Below are 16,873 nucleotides of genomic sequence, written 5' to 3'. Positions count from 1 at the left end.
ACTCTTGGGCATCCCATACCCAAGACTCCTTGTACACACATACACTCCACGTAACCCTCGTTGTCTTTACCCCAGAAGCCCTTCACCCTCTATGTCCGGGGTGCCCATCTCCGCCCTTGCAGCGTTCGACCCATAGCTCTCCACGAATCATGGACGTTGATATTGCGCCCAAGTTCGGCGCTGAACTCAAGGTATGCGAACGCGACTGTGCCACACCACCGAACGTGTGCTAACTGTGAACTCCAGGATGGCTTCAAGAATGTAAATGCTTGGGTATGTTGCCTGTACCCCATTATGTCCGCTCTGCGCGCTCATTAACTGTGCGCGCTGTGAGGTTTGCGTTCCTGTCGCTAACATGAGAGGCTGCAGGTCTCCGGCGGCATCTCCTGGCTAGATGACATTCAGCAATTCTACCGAGAACGAAGCGCCATAGAAAAGGAGTATTCGGCGAAGCTGAGCGCATTAGCCAAAAAGTACTACGAGAAGAAGGCAAAGAAGCAGAGCAGCTTGAGTGTTGGCGACAACCCTACGGTTACTCCCGGCTCTCTGGAAAGGTACGGCTTTCGCTGCCATGGCATGAGGTCAGCTAACGACGACTCCCAGCGCTTCCATGACCACATGGGGAGTCCAGTTGAGCACTCTCGAATCACGCGCAGCGGAACATGAACAATTCGCCGGCGCCCTCATTACACAACTGGCTGATCCCCTCAAGGTGCTTGGAACGAGGACCGAAGAGTTGCGCAAACTTCACGGAGACTATGCAGTCAAGTTGGAAAAGGAACGGGATAACCAATATGCAGAGTTGCGCAAACAAAAGGGGAAATATGATAGCGTCTGCCAGGAGGTCGAGAGTCGGCGCAAAAAGGTTGACACTGCGTTCGATCATGGCAAAGCAAAGGCTCGTAATGCATTTGAGCAACAGCAAGTCGAAATGCGCAACGTCAAGGCAGGTCACGCGCACAAAGCTCTGGTGTTCAATTGCTGATCTCTCACAGAACACGTATCTGATTAGCATAAATGTGACCAACAAGCAAAAGGAGATGTACTACCATGAGTATGTCCCTGAGCTACTAGACGTAAGTACCCTCGCGGACAAGTCGAGGCATTGTTGACCATCACAGAGCCTGCAAGATCTTTCCGAAACACGAGTTCACAAGTTAAATACTATATGGTCGCTTGCAGCAGAGATTGAGACTCAAACACTTACCCGAAGTACGGAGTATATGAAGCATCTGGCTGGCGAGATTCCGCGCAACAACCCCTTACTTGACTCTATGATGTTTGTGCGACACAACGCTGGTCCATGGCAAGAGCCAGGCGACTTCCAATTCGAGCCCAGTCCTGTCTGGTTGGACGATGCCAATATCGCCGTCGACGAGCCAGCGACCGTGTTCTTGCGCAACGTACTTACGAAGTCAAAGTCTTCATTGGGAGAGCATAAGCGGGAGCTCGAAAAAAAGCGCAAGGAGGTAGAGAATGCTAAAGCGGTACGACAAAAAGTGAAAGAAGGGAAGGATAAGAGAGACGAGGTGGAAATTGTTCGCGCCATCTTTGCGATACAGGAAGCAATGCATGAAGTCGAGCGCCAGAAAGTCAGCGCTCAAGTCGAAGTTTCTACAATTACCTCCGTTGTGGGTGATCTTAGCATTGGCGCAAGAAACCACAACTTCAAATCTCAAACATTCAAGATACCTACAAATTGCGACCTCTGCGGAGATCGGATATGGGGCCTATCTGCAAAAGGCTTCGACTGTAAAGACTGTGGTTACACATGCCATAGCAAGTGCGAGATGAAGGTCCCTGCAGACTGTCCTGGAGAACAGACCAAAGAAGCGAAGAAGAAACTGAAGGATGAACGACAGAAGGCTGCGCACACTGTAACCGCAACGAACGGTACCACAACGAGCTCGGCTGCAGAGATGCCGCGTCTAGGAAGAAGCGATACAGTGAACTCGATGAACACACTGAGCTCTGGCTACTCAGCAACCGCACAGCGATCGATAGCCGGAGGAGCCATGTCGCCAACCGTCGAAGAAACCCCCCCGCCTCCAGAAAAGAAAGCACCAGCGCCAACACCAGGTCCTAGGAGGAACCGGATGGTCGCACCCCCACCTGCCCAGTACATCAAGGCCGACGACGACATCCCGACTCCCACATCTAAATCTGCTGAGCCGAAGGGCAGAATGCTGTATGCCTATCAAGAAAACGGTGATGGCGAAGTGACCGTGTCTGAGGGCACTGATGTCACTATATTAGAACCTGATGGTATGTCTAATGCGATTCTCACTTACACTTAAGTTACTAATAATTTACTACTAGACGGATCTGGATGGATCAAGGTTCGCGCTGGCTTCAAAGAAGGCCTTGTTCCTGCAACGTATGTTGAGATAATAGCAGCAACTCCACCCACTACAGCCTCTACATTCTCATCAGCGCGCCCAGACTCGACATACTCTGCATCCTCTGCGTCGACATCAAATTTGAACTCGGCAGCTCCTGTTAAGAAGAAGGGCCCAGCTGTAGCGCCAAAACGTGGGGCAAAGAAGCTAAAATATGTCGAAGCACTATACGATTACACTGCGCAAACCGAAGTGGAGCATTCCATGGCAGAAGGGGACCGTTTCGTGCTCATTAATATGGACGCTGGCGACGGGTGGGCAGATGTAGAAAAAGATGGTGTTGTAAGGAGTGTTCCGGCAAATTACATTCATCTAGTTTAGGCCACTCGCCTTGTATCAGTCCGAGGGATGGGCACTTTCTGATAGAGCAGCTGGCTCGTTGTATCATTAGGGTCAAGATGGCAAAGAAAATGGCGCTCTTTTGTCGCCAACATGGCTTGATATTCTGTACATAGTTCAAAAATCTATCATTATTCGAGGACTGTATGATACCCTGGATCACCCATTCACATTTCTTCATTCTCTTATCATGAGTTTCATCACATTTGATTGTGTTATGCTGTATCCGATAATGTAGCATCTTATCACTTGCAACTGCCTAACACGGTATATGCCAAGGCTTTGCAAGACACAACAACAGGGCTACATGAAAGCACGAGGTTTGCGGCACATTGGCTTTGAGCAGTACCTGGTAGTCCTTTGGCCACGTAGTTTTGATTCAGTACACAGTTTCATCGCGGCTCAGCTTGGGCTGATCTCAATTGACTGGCTCGCATGCTGACTCAAAGAGATATGATTGAACTGAACGCACATGCACTCAGTTGCGCAATACCACGTTCTTTGTAACATGTGTACAGGCAGAAAAAGGCACTTTCATTTAATGGCACCCCCTTTACCATTATCTTTATCAAGAAGACGTATCCAAATGGTAGCAGAGAAGCGTCAGGCTGCCTACGTTCACATCCGATATGCAAGATGAGTATAGTGGTCGCCATATTGAGAGATAAAAATGCTGTTGATGTAGCATCAAAGAACAAATAGACTAGTTTGACTATGACGGTTGCTGGTGTGACAATCCACGCTCGTGGAATATACGTGCATGTGGCTGGGCATGAGCTAGCTCAGGGGCGATGTTGCACAGAGTATCCACGTAAGAACTGCTACACACGGAAACTAACTTTTGTCCTATAGGATAATTTTATTTTGTGAGTTTTTATCTCTCATTACGCGAAAAGCCGGTGTTTAGTCCTGAATCCATGCTACCATGGTTTTACAGCCAAGAATTATATACTCGGCAGTCACACAGTCTGACAGACCGAGAATGCACTAGATACATCGAACCCACAAGCTCAGATGTACATATGAAAAGGTCTATACAGACAAGAGTCAAATTTCTTTTTGTCGTCCTTTCCATCCCGCTTGCTTCTACAATCTGCGTCACCCCCCCTTCGCCTGTTTGAGGTGTGGGTAAGGGCCTCTTACACCCACCGCTCCTTTCCACTTTTCAAATAGACAACTGTCAATTGGCCGAGAGGGGAACTAGCCATCTATCGTATGCCGCTTGGTTCGTTACTGCTTCCCATGCAAACAGAGTAGTTCACTAGCGAAGGCGTGTCTTGGCACAGGCATACAAACAAACCGCGTTTGTCCTCTACCTCCCTGTTCCAGACGTCCTACGAATCCTGCTCACGAATCATCGTTCACACTCAGTTGAGTCGTTCGCTCCGCCACAGCCATTCTTTCGTGCCCACACCTGGAGCTCCACCTCCATTCCACTCATTAAGCACTGCCAGCATACTTTGACGCTTTACACGCTGACGAAAGCAAAACCCAAGCGAACAAACATTGCTTTACATACCGCAAGATTTGAGTACTGGGTTAGAGTGCTTCTTTCGAGAGACAGAATAGGTTAGTTTACCACACTGCCCAACTCTATTGCAAAACTAACCTCCAATTGCTGGGCCGATTAGCCATTTGTCGCAAAACTATTGCACCTGCAAGAGACCGAAACATGAAGATTCAGTACGTCGTTACTGCTACAGCGCTTGCTGCAGTCACGTCAGCCAAACCGCATCACTTGCACCAACGGGCCTATTCTCAAAACTCGGTCAAACGCAACATTGTCTATGCTCCGGCCGCGACTGAGACTCAGATCGTGTACTGGCTCGATGATCATGCGATTTCTGAAGATGAGGTTCGTGAAGGTATCGCCAATGGCACTTTGATGTGGGGATCAGGCAACGTCTTGTCATCAACAACTGATCCACATGTCGCATTGCCCACTTCGCCTCCAACCGACAAACACGGAGGGCAAGCTGCGGATGTTGGTCCTGGTGTGGCAGTCGAAGAAGCTGTAGAAGTCGAGCCAGCCGAAGACCATCCTGAGGAGCCTGTTGAAGATTACCCCGAAGAGCCTGTTGACAACCATCCCGCAGAGCCTATCGACAATCCCCAGCCTAAGCCGGAAGGGCCTACAACTGAGGAACCACCGAACGGTGTCACTACTCCAGATCCACCAACCGTACAACAGCCAGATGCCCCATCGAACCCTTGGGTTGACTTGGTCGACAAGAATGGGCATTGTGCTGAATGCGACAAGGTATTCCCGAACGGTGAAATCGCTTGCACCGAGTTTCCCCACGGGTATGGCGCATTACCCATCGATCATGAAGGCTTGGGTGGATGGTCTGGCATACAGGATCCGCAATATGTGGGATCCGATGGCTTCGATGACATTATGACCGTTGTCAAGGGCTCATGCTCGGACGGGACTTGCTGCAAACCAGGGAGGTACTGTTCATATGGATGCCCAAACCCGTACCTCAAGGCTTCCTTCCCATCCACTCAAGGAAGACACGGTCAGACTGTGGGTGGCCTACACTGCAATAAAGACGGCTATCTGGAAATGGCTGACGGCAAGATTGCCGATACGTTGTGCGTCCCAGGCTCCAAGAAGATGAGTGTAAAGGTGCAGAGCAATCTATCACAGACTGTATCGTTCTGTCGCACCGACTATCCAGGTCAGTCTTCTTGCTGCAGAAGCGGATTGATTCTGACATGAACAGGTACTGAATCAATGACCTTTCCCGTCACTGTTGGACCAGGCCAGACAGGTTTTCTTGCCAACCCCGACCAGCAAACGTATTTTTTCTGGCAGGGCAAGAGGACCTCGGCTCAGTACTACGTTAACAAGCAAGGCGTACCTGAGGACGAAGCCTGCACTTGGGGCACGGAAATGGGAGGTAAAGGCAACTGGGCACCGGCAGTCTTCGGCACTTCATTTGATGATGGTCCTGTCCAGCAGGGTTTCTCTAGCTTGAAACAAAATGAGTTGTGCAAGCAGGAACGGCTCGGGTACGACATCACGTTCGTCGGAGATGGCGTCGTCTCGGCATGCAGGTACAAGAGCGCCACCAACCAGTGGTGTGAGGGTGACCAGTGTTGGGAAGATCCGGATCGTGGCTGCACTGTAGGCCACACCTTGATTATCCTCAACATGAAACTAATTCTTTGTCCCAGGCCGCTATCACGCACGGAGACCTTACCGTGGTACTTTCGGAAGGATAGTGACACCCAATGTCACTTCGTGTACCGACCCAGGCTTCTCGCCATCATTTCCTCCTCTACACATTCACGAGAGTGTCATATCTTCTTGTGATATCTCGTCCATCTTTCTACTACTGTGGCATCAGTCACCGATCTGACTCATGTCTTTCTGTTCAACATACTTTCCACCATGTCGAAAGTTGCAAGAGACTGTGACGAACTATCTTGATGGGATCTTTTGGAGGAATTGAAGCTCTCTTGAGGTAGGATGACAGATATGCTTTCTTTCATCAGTTTCATGTACAAAGTTTCTTCTCTTCTAAAAGAACGTTATTCGGGCTAGCCACGAGAGTAGATGATGAGCTATTTGGCAACGGCCCATTTCGGATTCGAGAAAAATGGATGTCTTTCGATCGCTAGTGATTAGTAAGGTAGGGTTTGGTGATATGACTCTTCTGTAGTGAATGGTACTAGTTAGCCAACTTTCAAATTTACATCGAATGGGAAACATTGCATGTGAAGTCATGTTTCGCAGAGAAGAAAAGCAGATGGACGCGATTGGGTTCTAAATTGAAAGATAGAAATCATGTATTCGAAAAAAAAACATGGCAACATGTCGGCCTCCCACGTCTCGCGCCCAACGCGCAGGGTATCGTATCGTTATGAAGATAAAAAGCAAACAATGTAGGTTCAAAAACAAGTTCCTCCGACACGCACAACAAAGTTGCGTCCAATGCTCTGTTCTTTAGGCATACAAACCAACCCGTGGCCACTTCAAAATAGTGTGACATATAAACATATACAGGAAGCAAACAAAGTATTGTAAGTATGAAGGAGTCGAGAGGTGGTCGCAGTAGGGATTGCCAGGCCGAGTTCCGATGCCATGTTTTGTCGTACAGTCTGGACGTTCCTGGATTCCATGCAGGCAAAGACTTTTAGACTAAGTGCAAGACCAGAGCAGACTTTTTTTTGATAAGTTTGTCATGTGCCGTCATTGGTCTCTTTACTGCTAATAATGTATGACGGCCTCGAGGACTTCTCGAGTAGGATGTAAGCTGTTTGAGGCGTATGAATCCATGAAGGTGGAGAAAGTGAGATTTGCGTTTCGAATGATGTGAGTAGCAGAGTCTGAAATCCCAGAGCGACCGGTCACATGAACCAACTTGTGTCGATAACAACGAGAAAAGCGCGCATACCCCATTTACATGATTGAACTAGGGCCTACTGGAAAGTTCATGAAATCCGTTGGATCATTCATATTGAGGCCAAGATCAGGAGTAAAATTGGGAAAAGCATTTTGTTCCGCGGTCGAGACATCCTCAAGCTGCTCTCCAGTGTGTCCGCCATGTGTTAGACAGCCTACACATGCGCACCCGTCCCCGCATTGGCAAGTGCCAGAGGCGTCTGAGCAGCCTGGCAAGGTCATCTCGTTCCAGAAGTATGATGACGGCGAAAGTGTGGGGGTATCTTCATCTTTGCTGTCGTTAGGGCTATCAGCAGCCGGTGAGCCTACCCCTTCTTCTGTCTTCAAAAGTGTGTGGTTTTCGGCGATGGCAGTAGAAGCAGCATAGTTAATGTTTCTTATAAAAGAGGCTTGTGACAGGTCGGGTACTGTGTTAAGGGGCTGTTGCCAGTTTCCGGGTATCGGCATGGATTGGTTGGGTTTGGCCGACAAGTTGAGACCGGCCTGGAAGCTCATCTGTGTTGGGGTAGGCGTTGTCATGCCTTGAGACATTGCGTCGTAACTCATTCTGTGACCAGCTTCAGCTCCGTAACCTGGTTGATGAGGGTATGTTGGCATATCATAAAGAGGTGGGACCATTCCCCCAAAACCGCCAGTGTACTGAAAGTGAGCCATAACCCTGACATACTCCATCATAGTGGCATTGTTCGGATGAGCGGCGCATCCGAAGCAGCTACATGATTCACCGCAGTGGCAATTGTGTTCAGGACCATGCTGGCCGACCGAAGAAGTGTTCATATGAGGTGACATGGGCGTATTCACTCCTGGACTCATTGGTACTGGGTTGTTCTGGTGATAAGCCGCTGCCGCATGGTTATAGATCGGGGTACCGAGGCCAAAAGGGTTTGGTGTAGTCGGCGACATTGCCTGAGAGAACATTTGATACTGCGGCGGCAATACTCCTGGAGGCTGAGGAGGGAACTGGAACGATTGCCCGGAATGTTGGTAACTATTCGGCTGACAATTTGTGGGTGTTTGCTTTGATGACCCAGAACAACAAGACTTCTTCTGTACTGGTGGCTCTGGGCCTGGATTGGATTTATTGCCACAACATCCTCCTGTCTGAACTGGCGCCAACGCCAGCTTCGGCTTACAACAGCTCGAGATGGAGTCACTTTGAGCAGGTAGTAGACGCGGAGTTGAGCTTGCACTTGATGGTAGTGATGGGGCATTGCTGCCGCTCGTCTCGGAAGGGGTTTGTGTGTTCGAAGAGGTATCGGTTTCGGCGTCTAGACCGGCTCGGATAGCCTTGTCTAGATAGAAGGGTGTGACGGCCGTAGATTTTCGTCTACCCTTTGAGATTCGACTGTTTCCAACGATGGTAGCTGTGGGCGCTTCTCGTTCGGACGGACAGGCGCACTGTGAGGTTTTGGGGATCGTGTAGTTGATAACAACACGCTCGCAGCTACATGAACCAGTTGGATGCGGGCAGCTACTCAAAGGTCGACCAGGCTTCCGAACCTCAACCAGTACTCGGTCTCTGTGGTCGCATTTCGATGAGCGATGACCGCGGATGCACGGGCCACTATATTAGGTTAGTATCTCTTCGCGGTGAAGGGGTGCTGTCAAAGGGTACGCCGCGTGCCTGAGAGATGGAATGTTGCATGTTCAGAGAATCTTCAGCGCAGGTTGCAGGCATGCAAGAGATTATGCAGGCAGAGTTTTCAGGAAGAAAAAGCGATAACAAGCACCCAGAGGTATGAAAACTTACCAGGCCACTTTCTTACGCTCTCCGTTGACTTCGGCCCACATGGTACGGGGGTTGTAATGATTCCAGGGAAATTTGCTCAGTCTGCAGCAAGTGACGGCCAGTAACACCGTCGATCCGGTATCAAAGAACAAAAGTTGCTGGTGGGTTGAAAGAGCGAACGTCCACCACGCACGCACACGTGCAAGCGGGTTACAGAGGGGTACAGTAGCGTGTGGCCCGGGATGTAACCAAGAACCCTGCGTAAGGGACCCTTGTCAACTGGGGCAATAGCCAACGGGCTCGACTGTGGTCAGCTTGACCGTCCGGATGTGAGGAAGTAGATTGGATGCCAGATCTGACCTGGCATGTGTGATCTGTTAAGGGTCCAGTTCCGGATGGCTGGAGGGTCAATAATCCTGGAAATTGCCGACGGATAGCGGCCACTAAAAGCAACTGTGGTGGTGCTTCATGCAGCAGAAGCGATTGTGAGCAGGAAGCGGTTGAAAGCCGGGTCGGTACGCACGGCCTACGCCGGGGTTGAGCGGAGCAATGCAATGGGGCCAGATGTACCGAGGAAAAGCAACGGAAGTAGAGCACTGATAACCCACGTTAACAAGTAACTGACCCAGCACAAGTTGTCCGGGAGTGGCTGGCCTGCTCAGATACAGTGTGGGTTGTGGCGTGTAGCACCTGACCGTCAGGCCATAGAACAGATACAGTAGTCAGTTTTTCGCGTGGTGTACCGATGATGGCCCTGGAGCCACGGCGTCAAGGCGCAGGAGATCTCTGGTTGGCGCTCAAAGGGTTGTGGTGAAGTGTGTGGATGGGAGGGTCGTCTGAAGATGGATTGGGTTTAGTGTCTTAGCGTGAGCAAGTTTCTTACTAAGAGGCCTTAGTTGCTTCACACTGGTAGATAGGGAAGGTACGTATATGTGAGAGGAAAACGCCGGCCAATAAGCCGTTTGGTGGACTACGAAGAGGAAGAGAGCCGGTTGCAACGGGGCGCGTGCAAGTGGCGATGAATGACCAGGTGGCACAGAGAGGATCGCTTTGCCGGTGAAGGTTTGTGGGACTATGGAAACCAAATCGCGGCTGCCGGGTATCAGACTGAAACGTGGGGATATGGAGTCGCTGTGCCGTGGGGCATTTTTTGGCCTGTCTTTGCACTTGAGCACCACGATAACACCATGGTCATGTGTGTAGGTGGTACCCTCGAGTTGGGCGGCAGCGTGCGCATCCATCGTGGCGCCAATACCTCCACGCTACTCGAGCCGCCCCAAACTTACCCAAAAGCCCGAGTGACACTGGATGCAACAGCAGGCGAGATTCGCTCGGGGTGAAAAGATTATATGATGCGCTTGAAACCGCCCTGACGCCATGACTACAGGCCATCTGTTGGTTCAGACGATAGTGTTCTGGAAAGCTGCCCAGTCAGAAGACAAAATAGTGGCTCGGATGGCTAGTGTGGCTGGAGTGGCTAGTGCGACACGTGACTTTGCCTGTGGCTCATTGCTTTGGATTACCCGAATTTCAATCACGAGCCAAGTCATTCCCTTTGTAACATCGTTTGATTCGCCATGTCATCAGACGCTGAAGATGAGGGCCTGGATCTATTCCAGGAGCCCGCTGATTACTACCAACCAGAAAAGCAGGCAACTTTTGCCTCTCACAAATTGCTTTCCGGCAAAGACCTTACTGTCCGGCTCGTGGGACACAATCCATTGTGGGTAAGACCCCATTCATGCAGCAATGGTTTCAAACACAGCAAGGAACTCCTGTCTATGCTTGGTGTCAAGAAATGGTTCTTTTGGATGTTTTCCCCCAACCTGCCAGTCCACACTACGCATTTTCTGGCCGCCCCACCCTTTTAGAGTACACTCACTGAAGCAATCAGGGTCACTTCTTATGGAATGCAGGGCGGACAATCTCATCATATCTGGAAGAAAATTCAAATCAACTTGTGAAAGACAAGACTGTGTTGGAGCTAGGTGCCGGTGCGGGACTTCCTAGTCTCGTTTGTGCGCTCAAAGGTGCTGCTCAGACGGTAGTCACTGACTATCCTGATGCCGATCTGATCGGGAACTTACGATACAATATCGACCATTGCAAGCTACTCTCTAAGCCGCCAAAGATTGTGGCCGAGGTTCGTAGCTGATTTCAGGTTTGATGGACTTCACTAACAAGTGCGCAGGGCTACCTATGGGGCGCGCCCACCCAAGATCTGATAAAGCATCTTGGTAATGACTCGGGTTTTGATGTTTTAATCTTAGCCGATCTTCTTTTCAACCACTCGGAACATGAAAAGCTCGTCAAGACGGTGGAGTTGACGCTGAAAAAGGCACCCACCTCTCGAGCCTTTGTCTTCTTCTCTCCCTACCGACCTTGGTTGTATGAAAAGGACATGGCGTTCTTTGATCTAGCCAGAAATGCGGGATTCACCGTAAACAAGATGTTTGAGAAGATCATGGAAAAGGTCATGTTCGAGGAAGATCCAGGAGTAAGTCTGGTCATTTTACAAATCCAGAGACATCACTGACCCTAGTAGGATGAGCTCCTTCGCCGTACGGTTTTTGCCTATGAGCTTACTTGGGAATCTTGATTTGGTCCAGAATTCCAGCTGCGAACGATCTTCAAGAGGTCCAATCTCGCAATCTTAGACATATTACGAATGCACATGTTATCGATTCGATATGCACCTAAATCTGCATGTGAAGATTGAATACCACATCAGCAGTGAAAGACGTTTGCAATGGGCAGAGAACCATACAGAGTCTATTGGATCGTTTCAGACGATACACACTTGCCGTCTTCTGCGGATGAAAAAAATACTTCCATTGGTCTAATAATCCGATCTGTCTTACATGGGCTGACATTGTGCGCTCCTCTTCACAATTTCAGGCCCCTTAAATTTGTATAAAATGATTTCCCAATAAGCATCCTTCTTCCTACTACCCAAGACACACAACTCTGAATACCGAATGTCGCTGCTTAATTGAATCCCAGAACGATCAATCCTCGATCGTAAGAAAACCTGTCTGAATAGCGTAGTTAAGATACCAGATATGGGAAATTGTGCGTTCAAGACCGATACAGTCTCGGTAAATAGAACCATTAGTGAAGACGTCAAGATCTACCGCAGCTTAATGCATGTCGATGCTCTAGAAGCCGAAGCACTTTGTGAAAAGATTAAATGTCGCTTGCGGAATGAGCCCGTCAACGAGGTTGACGTGCAAAGCATCTGGGCCTTGCAAATCCCTGATTGGATCGATGCTATCTTGCATAACATTGTCAAGTTCAAAGTGTTAAACTTGCAGCCCGCCGGTGGATACATTGATCTGTTTATTGAAACAGAGTTGCTTCAGTATCACGATAGGGGTGCTGCACGGGTCGTTGAAATGTATGAGCGGCATAAGCAATGTCTCCGGAACGAGCCAGATGCACGTGCATCCAAAAGCCTCCGTGAAGCTTTGAGCAACATCGCTTGGGCAAATGTTGAGATAACCAAAAATGTGTACAAGGGAACAGAGATGTTGTTGCGGCTATCAAGGAAATAAATTGAGCCAATGGGGTTTATGTCTCGGACGGAGAAGGTTGTCTTCACGAAGATGTCTTGCAGATGATGTGTCAGACGGGTCTTGGAATTTTGTTTTTTTTTTTCGCTTTTCAGTTGATCAGAGCTCACTTGGAAATTTAGACAAGAAACGGTACTCTTGTCTCATCCTCCCTCGCTTGTCAGCGTTATTATGGTTACCCATACCGATATGAGGCTCGCAGGACCATAAACCATGCAGCCAGTATTGAGTTCTTTCAGGTACTGGAGCATGTCACGTCACAGCTCCACGTACATCTACAGTTATTAATATGTCTATAGTCTGTGGAGCCGGCTCCGTAGTGTCAAGATGCAGCTACACTCCACAATCGGCGCTAGCGGAAACAAGCTTAACGCAATTCAGGGAAGCTTATCCGTTGCCGAGGTACCTCGATCTCCACAACCTCTAACAATAGCCATGGCGCCTTTCAGACCGCCATGAAATCGTCATAACTAGGCTTGACATTTCGTTGCTTCCTTCACAAACATGTCAGGCCCGTCCAAACCCCCAAAGGCTATCCTTTTCGACATTGGCGGTGTGGTGGTAAGTGGCCAGCAATCATTCTCATTGACAACAAACGTGTATGCTAACGTCTCTACTTGACGTAGGTTGTCAGCCCTTTCCAAGCGATTCTTGACTACGAAATCGAGAACAAGATCCCAATCGGCTATATCAACTATGCGATTCAAAAAGGACCCCACGACACAGGCGCATGGCAGCTGATTGAACGGGGCGAGGTCGAACTCAATGACGCCTGGTTCGTATCGTTCAAGCAGCAACTTTCCCGCCCCGAAGTATGGTCTGAATATCTGCAAAAGCTGGCCAAAAAGCAAAGCGTAGGGGGCGGTCGGGGTGTTGCTGGAGGAACACCGGCAGTGCCGAACATTGATGCCAAGAGGCTGTTCTGGCGCATGATGAAGATCAGTCGCACACCGGATCCATACATGTACCCTGCGCTGCGCAAGCTGGGCGAGAGCGGGAAATTTGTACTTGGCGCTTTCAGTAACAACGTCACATTTCCCACTGGTATCCTGGACGATGAAGGCACCCTCTTCACAAAGGAAATAGTGCATGCGCCGCCGCCGAATCCGTATGCAAATGATTCCGTAGACATCACCTCATTTTTCGACGTTTTTCTTGGCTCGGCTGCCGTTGGTGTACGGAAGCCTGATCCGGAGGCATATAAGCTGGCAGTAAAGGAGATGGATAAGATTGCAAAGAAGAAGGGCATGGGAGAAGTGACAGCGGGTGATACGCTCTTCTTGGATGATATTGGAATCAATCTGAAGTTTGCGAAGAAGACGGGACTGAGGACTATTAAGGTCAATCTGGGCAAGACAAAGGAGGCAGTGATGGAGTTGGAAGAAGCTGTTGGTATACCGTTGTTGGATGAGAAAGCTAAATTGTGAGAGTGGGTTTGAACTACCCCATGATTTACGTTGCATAGCTGCAATTGGAATATTTCCTCAATCTGTGTCACATGCAATAGTTAGTTATGGAGTAGTTGCTGAAATACTACCGTGTAGTTATACGGACTGTGATGAAGATGACGTGATGTACCTGATAACACACTGTATATCCAGGTAAAACGAATTGAAAAAAAAAATAATGCATAGTAATATGCCAATATGGAAATCTAGCATAGCCAAGAAGAACATTCAAACCACTATGTAGCAACTCAAGTCTCCACCCTGAAACTACTTACCCTAACCCCTAGCAAAGCCTATACCAAACACCTGTTCCCTCTCCACAATGCACAAGGACACAATCTTACCTCGCCTAAGCATAACCCCAGAAAATAAACCCAATCATACCCCAACAAAACCCGGTTCCTAACTGACCCAAGACGTCCCCTTCCTTTGATCCACACCAATAAATGTATATAACTATATATATGTATATATGTATATAGATAGATAGATAGATAGATAGATAGATAGATAGATAGATAGATAGATAGATAGATAGATAGATAGATAGATAGATAGATAGATAACTATTGTAGATAGTACATATATGCGAGTTCAAGTGCAAAACAAGGTAAACTCTTGTCTCTCTCTCTCAACTGTGCAAAGACTACTAGTACAACTACCATCTTGGCCCCAAAACTTCCCTTCCTTTTTAAGCCCACTGGGGCATTGTTCCATCGGGCCGATACAAAAGACACCAAAGCAAGGCAAGCCTTGCTTATCGCTCGCTTTGCCTGTATAGCCCATGGCCTGTGCTTTCTGTTTTGCTGACAAGATTAACAATTTAACCATGCGGGGATTCTTGTTTTCCTTTTCTTATCTTTGGATGTGCGCACACACGCGTTGGAATGAGTTGCGTGGCGCGTGGGGGAAAAAGGGGGAGGGTGCACGAATGTCATTTCCAAGAATGGGTTAAATATGTACAATATGAACGGGAGGAGAGTCATGGCATGCCAATCTTGCCGAGGTGCTACTTCGGTGGTAATGTTGAATTTATTTTCTCTGTTATTCAATGACAAGCTGCGTGTTTTCTATGAACAACAAACAGGGTTTCTCTATTTTGCCCAAAAGGGGGTGAATTTGTGAAAATCTCAAGGGGTTTGCGCTGTGGTATCAAAGGGTCCCGCCGTCGTGAAGTGGTTGAAAAGAAGAATCTCCGTCCAAAAAGAGAAGCCCGAAGAGATTGCGGCAGGCAAATGTGCCACTCGCACGTGTATTGAATGGCATTTCGCCCAGAATCGAGAAGAGAAAGAAACGTGTCCGTATGCGCCGTATGTCTGATTGGTTCGTAGCTAATGTGCCTTGCAACTCCCGTAAACGCCCGTAATCATTTGTCCATGTGCTCCATGGACTCTGGGTATTGTGCTAAGTTGTATGTATATATGTGTGTGTGTGTGCTCGTAATGAAATATAGTATACATGTACATGACGTTCTTGGTCCTGTTAGTCCAGGGCGGTTTGTGGCTGATAAAACGCGTCTTCATGCTGTCTCTTGTCTTTGAGACAGACACCTTGCCGCCCAACCTTTTCTTGTAGGAAGTGAAGGCGCTCTGTGTCGTTGTTGTCAAAGGCAAAGGCGCCGCTCCAGAAACCGCAGTCGATGTTGGTGGTTTCGTTTCGCGAGACGACCTGGGCTTGGGCTGCACGATCTACCGGCGGCAGACCGGGCTTCTCGCCGGATAGTGCGCTCAACATGTCGATCTCGCTCATACCAGGCATGTGGTGGAACAGCTCCGAATTCAGTGTCCAGCAGCGCAGTCCGGGGCTCGGGTATTTGCTTCGTAGCTTGGGGTCGGGCGAATTCTTAGGATGCTGCCACTCGGGGGTTGGCGAGGGAGTGTTCTCTCCCTTGTTGCAAGCGTGCAAGAGGGCGACGTCAAAGGCACGGGCTCCGTTCTTCTTGAGTTTTGGGGGTGCAAGATCGTTGAGGAGCCGTTCGGCAGCTTGGCGGGTAACGGCGTATCCAAAGGAGCAGAGGGGTAGTTTGGAGCGGTGCATGACGCGGGTCCGCTCGGGCATGCCCAACAGGCGGAAGAGGGCCTGGGTAAAGGGATGCAGGTCGAGCCAAGAGGGCATGGTGGGGTCGTGGTACAGCTTGTGGGCTATGGCGCTCAAGTTGTACGACTGGCGATCGGTCTTGGGGCCGTCTTCCTCGACGACATCAAAGTAGTCGCCGCAGTGGCCGAGATAGAGAACATCCCAGCCATCCTGGTCGCCCCAGTACTGGGTGCGGTTTGGGTTCTTGTTGATGTTGGGGTGGCGTGAGCGTACCGGGGGAAGGAGCTGGCGGGTCGCGCTTGCCGCCAGCGGTATCTGGACGCTGCGCAGACGAATGTCCCAGTCGACGTCGTCTTCGAGGATGAGTGCCGTCTCGAGGCCAGAATCCAGGAACCTTGGGGAGCGAGTCAGCAGGTGGTGATCAAGGAGAAGAAGAAAAAGAAAAAGAAAAAGAGGGGGAATTGGGGGCGGTTGCGTACCAGCGCAGGGCATTGTGATGGCCAAGCCAGGCCAGGATGGAGCCCTTCTGGGTATTGGAGTGGCCGTTGATGAAGCGCTGGACGTCGCCTTCTGTCCACTCTGGCTGCTGGGGGATGGTGAGGTCGATTTCAGTGACGTTGGCGGCTTGGATTAGCGGCCTTCGACGGGCGGAGCCTTGTTTGGACACGACGAGGACGGTGCCGAAGCCCAGAGTGCTGTTTGCTGGGGCTTTTGCCGAGTGCGACTCAGCCGACGCGAGCCATTGTGCGTAGGCGCTGTCGGAGCTTCTGTTGTGGCACCAGAGGCCGACGACGAGCAGGAGGATGAAGATCAGCAGCGGTGCTGGGCGCTTTCTCGAGGCAAGCATGGTTGGGGCTGGGGAGGTTGACCGTGTGGAGTGGGCTTGGTGTGGAGGTATAGCACATGTCCGCGGGGGGAGGAAACACAGGGGCGACGCT

General features: G+C 49.7%; 7 protein-coding genes across 7 annotated transcripts; 5 read left to right on the top strand and 2 right to left on the bottom strand.

The window, feature by feature from the left end:
• Nucleotides 1-149: 149 nt before the first annotated feature.
• On the top strand, nt 150-2,910 carry PSV08DRAFT_363968 (uncharacterized protein; the record flags this gene model as incomplete). Its single annotated transcript, XM_066093056.1, has 7 exons — nt 150-191; nt 247-273; nt 370-554; nt 604-946; nt 996-1,076; nt 1,122-2,265; nt 2,320-2,910. The coding sequence occupies 7 exons, from the start codon at nt 150-152 to the stop codon at nt 2,718-2,720; spliced, it is 2,223 nt and encodes a 740-aa protein (XP_065948831.1). The 3' UTR covers nt 2,721-2,910.
• A 1,500-nt stretch (nt 2,911-4,410) lies between these two features.
• PSV08DRAFT_372671 (uncharacterized protein) lies at nt 4,411-6,057 on the top strand (the record flags this gene model as incomplete). Its single annotated transcript, XM_066093222.1, has 2 exons — nt 4,411-5,419; nt 5,465-6,057. The coding sequence occupies 2 exons, from the start codon at nt 4,411-4,413 to the stop codon at nt 6,055-6,057; spliced, it is 1,602 nt and encodes a 533-aa protein (XP_065948830.1).
• Nucleotides 6,058-6,834: 777 nt separating this feature from the next.
• On the bottom strand, nt 6,835-8,940 carry PSV08DRAFT_403470 (uncharacterized protein; the record flags this gene model as incomplete). Its single annotated transcript, XM_014227597.1, has 2 exons — nt 6,835-8,713; nt 8,900-8,940. The coding sequence occupies 2 exons, from the start codon at nt 8,938-8,940 to the stop codon at nt 7,147-7,149; spliced, it is 1,608 nt and encodes a 535-aa protein (XP_014083072.1). The 3' UTR covers nt 6,835-7,146.
• A 1,476-nt stretch (nt 8,941-10,416) lies between these two features.
• PSV08DRAFT_411076 (putative methyltransferase-domain-containing protein) lies at nt 10,417-11,564 on the top strand. The gene is made up of 4 exons (XM_014227598.2): nt 10,417-10,605; nt 10,773-11,021; nt 11,070-11,375; nt 11,424-11,564. The coding sequence occupies exons 1-4, from the start codon at nt 10,456-10,458 to the stop codon at nt 11,475-11,477; spliced, it is 759 nt and encodes a 252-aa protein (XP_014083073.1). The 5' UTR covers nt 10,417-10,455; the 3' UTR covers nt 11,478-11,564.
• Nucleotides 11,565-11,940: 376 nt separating this feature from the next.
• PSV08DRAFT_353632 (uncharacterized protein) lies at nt 11,941-12,432 on the top strand (the record flags this gene model as incomplete). The annotated part of the gene is made up of 1 exon (XM_014227599.2): nt 11,941-12,432. The coding sequence occupies one exon, from the start codon at nt 11,941-11,943 to the stop codon at nt 12,430-12,432; it is 492 nt and encodes a 163-aa protein (XP_014083074.2).
• A 446-nt stretch (nt 12,433-12,878) lies between these two features.
• Nucleotides 12,879-13,999, top strand: PSV08DRAFT_411075 (HAD-like domain-containing protein). Its single transcript, XM_014227600.1, has 2 exons — nt 12,879-13,011; nt 13,077-13,999. Exons 1-2 carry the CDS (start codon nt 12,955-12,957, stop codon nt 13,875-13,877), a joined length of 858 nt encoding a protein of 285 aa, XP_014083075.1. The 5' UTR covers nt 12,879-12,954; the 3' UTR covers nt 13,878-13,999.
• A 1,381-nt stretch (nt 14,000-15,380) lies between these two features.
• PSV08DRAFT_353630 (glycosyltransferase) lies at nt 15,381-16,782 on the bottom strand (the record flags this gene model as incomplete). The annotated part of the gene is made up of 2 exons (XM_014227602.1): nt 15,381-16,329; nt 16,415-16,782. The coding sequence occupies 2 exons, from the start codon at nt 16,780-16,782 to the stop codon at nt 15,381-15,383; spliced, it is 1,317 nt and encodes a 438-aa protein (XP_014083077.1).
• Between the last annotated feature and the right edge of the window lie 91 nt (nt 16,783-16,873).

The sequence above is a fragment of the Bipolaris maydis genome (genome assembly GCF_028858645.1).
Source record: "Bipolaris maydis strain C4 unplaced genomic scaffold PSV08scaffold_10, whole genome shotgun sequence".
Lineage (NCBI taxonomy): Eukaryota > Fungi > Ascomycota > Dothideomycetes > Pleosporales > Pleosporaceae > Bipolaris > Bipolaris maydis.
Note: the sequence above shows the minus strand (reverse complement) of the source record. Positions and strands in the feature narration are given on the sequence as shown.